Source organism: Silene latifolia, chromosome X (genome assembly GCF_048544455.1).
Source record: "Silene latifolia isolate original U9 population chromosome X, ASM4854445v1, whole genome shotgun sequence".
Lineage (NCBI taxonomy): Eukaryota > Viridiplantae > Streptophyta > Magnoliopsida > Caryophyllales > Caryophyllaceae > Silene > Silene latifolia.
The window spans coordinates 116,067,346-116,069,493 of record NC_133537.1 but is presented as its reverse complement, the minus strand read 5'-3'; the positions used below and the strand labels follow the sequence as shown (position 1 = coordinate 116,069,493).

General features: G+C 37.0%; 1 protein-coding gene across 1 annotated transcript; it reads left to right on the top strand.

Annotated features, from left to right (window-relative positions):
- The first annotated feature begins 280 nt into the window (after positions 1 to 280).
- Positions 281 to 1,285, top strand: LOC141618156 (PKS-NRPS hybrid synthetase cheA-like). The gene is made up of 2 exons (XM_074435261.1): positions 281 to 1,101; positions 1,189 to 1,285. The coding sequence occupies exons 1-2, from the start codon at positions 281 to 283 to the stop codon at positions 1,283 to 1,285; spliced, it is 918 nt and encodes a 305-aa protein (XP_074291362.1).
- Positions 1,286 to 2,148: the final 863 nt, after the last annotated feature.

The window sequence follows — 2,148 nt, the reverse complement described above, 5'->3', positions numbered from 1 at the left end:
TATCCGTTTACAAGTTTATCACGAAGAGCGAAGTGGTGGTTTTGGTGAACAACGACTTTTTTGTGACCGATCTAGACCATATCAGTACCGATCGAATATAAACGCTTCATCTAGCAAACGTTTAACTGGCACAAAAAGTTGTCTATGTCCATTTAGATTGAAAGGTATTGGGCAACCATACGGTACGTGGAAGTTATATGTTCTTAATGGGATGCATAATCACAAGCTTGTAGAAAAGGATGAAATTTTAAATCCTAAAGTCAAAGAAATTATTATGAGAATGACTGCAAGTCAAGTTCCCGTGGCGAATATATTGATTGAGTTACGTAACCAGAATTATAAAGTTACGCAAAAACAAGTATACAATGTACGGGCCAGAGAGAAGAAAAGGGTGAGAGGAAATCGCACATCATCGGAACAATTACGAACACTTGCCGATGCTCATGGTTATCTACACTTTCATCAAACGATTCCCGGGAAGAAAAAAGGTACATCTGAGCTAACTGATCTCTTATTCGCTCATCCAGATTCAATAAATCTGTTGAAACATTATCCATTTGTCCTTATTGCTGATTGTACGTACAACACGAACAAGTATAAGATGCCGCTATTGGAAATTGTTGGTATTACACCAGTAAATAAAAATTTCTCTGTATTTTATGGGTTCCTGGAAAATGAAAGGGGGACGGCATATGATTGGGCGTTTAAGTGTATCAGGGAAGTATTAGATACAGATGAGGAGATAGTTTTTGTGACTGATAAAGAAAAACCGTTAATGAATGCCATTCAGAAATATTTTCCAAATGCTAGACACTTGCTATGTAGACGTCACATAGAAAAAGACGTGGAGGCTTGGGTAAAGAGAGTAACAAAAAATTGTTCAAGGGGTGAAGCATTCGCAAAAGGGAGATGGAAAAATTTGGTAAATTCTCAGAATCGAGGTGAATATTTGGAAAATGAGAGGATATGTTTCGAAAAATACCGGTTAGTCCCGGGATTGAAAAAATATTTGAAAGAGACATGGCTTGATTTATATAAAGAGAGATTCGTGTCCGCTTGGATTAACAACATCCTACATTTTGGGAATGTTACCACAAACAGGTAATATGTAAATACATTATTATGTTAAATACGCACTATTATTATTATTTGTTTCAATTTTTTAAACTTGCATTGTGTTGTTTACAGAGTTGAGGGTGCGCATGCGTCGCTTAAGCGATTGCTAAAAACGTCCAATGGTGGTTTCAACACGATTTTGAAACAATTCATAATTCAGAAAACTTGATTGGAGAAATAGTTAGAGAATTAGGCCGCTCAAGAATTATTCGTCTTCATATTGGCGTGGCTTTGAATGTTTATCAAAGATTGAATTTAAATGTTAGCCACCACGCGATTAATGCTATAGACCTTGCACTACAAAAGGCAGAATGTAATAATTGTGTTAAGAAGGTGACACATGGTCTACCTTGCGCATGCGAGGTTATTAAGCTACTCGACACAGGTATTTGCAAATAATATACAAAAAATTAGTTAATGATACTTGTTACTTGTTATTCGTGATGATAATTGTTGTTTTCTACTTGTAGATGGTCAGTATTGAACTAGACTCTATTCACCAATTTTGGAAAACTTTAGATGTCAAGACAGTTGTTGGAGAAGGAGTTGCTGAAAAGGAGGTTGAGGAGGAAAATAGGTTACGCAAACTAGTTGATGAAGTGATAAAGGGTGGTGCACAATCGATGAAAAAAATTTCTGAATACATTGAGAATATGTTGCATCCTCCTAACATTGTTGACCCTGAAGTTAAAAAGACAAGAGGGCGCCCCAAAAAAACCTCGGTTTCAAGAACACCATCACAATGGGAATACGTTGAAAAAGAGTTTCCCACTGAGAGCTATGAAAGAGGGAGATCAACGAACACATCGGAAAAGGACAAAGAGGTTCCTAAAAAGGGTCGTAAAAGAGGGAGAAGTAATGGTTCGGTCGCAAAGGAGAAAGAGATTCCTACAAAGAGTAGTACACCATTTCAAAGGCGGGAAGATTTATGTGATGTCATGGTAAGTTGGATAACGGACTTTGGTGAATGTCATAGGTGATGGAAATTGCGGGTACCACTGTATTGCTTTAGATATTTATGGCGATGAAAAT

Coding starts and splice junctions, on each gene's coding strand:
- LOC141618156 (XM_074435261.1), top strand. CDS start 281: ATGACTGCAAGTCAAGTTCCCGTGGCGAATATATTGATTGAGTTACGT. Junction 1,102..1,188: donor GGGAATGTTACCACAAACAG/GTAATATGTAAA, acceptor TGTTGTTTACAG/AGTTGAGGGTGCGCATGCGT.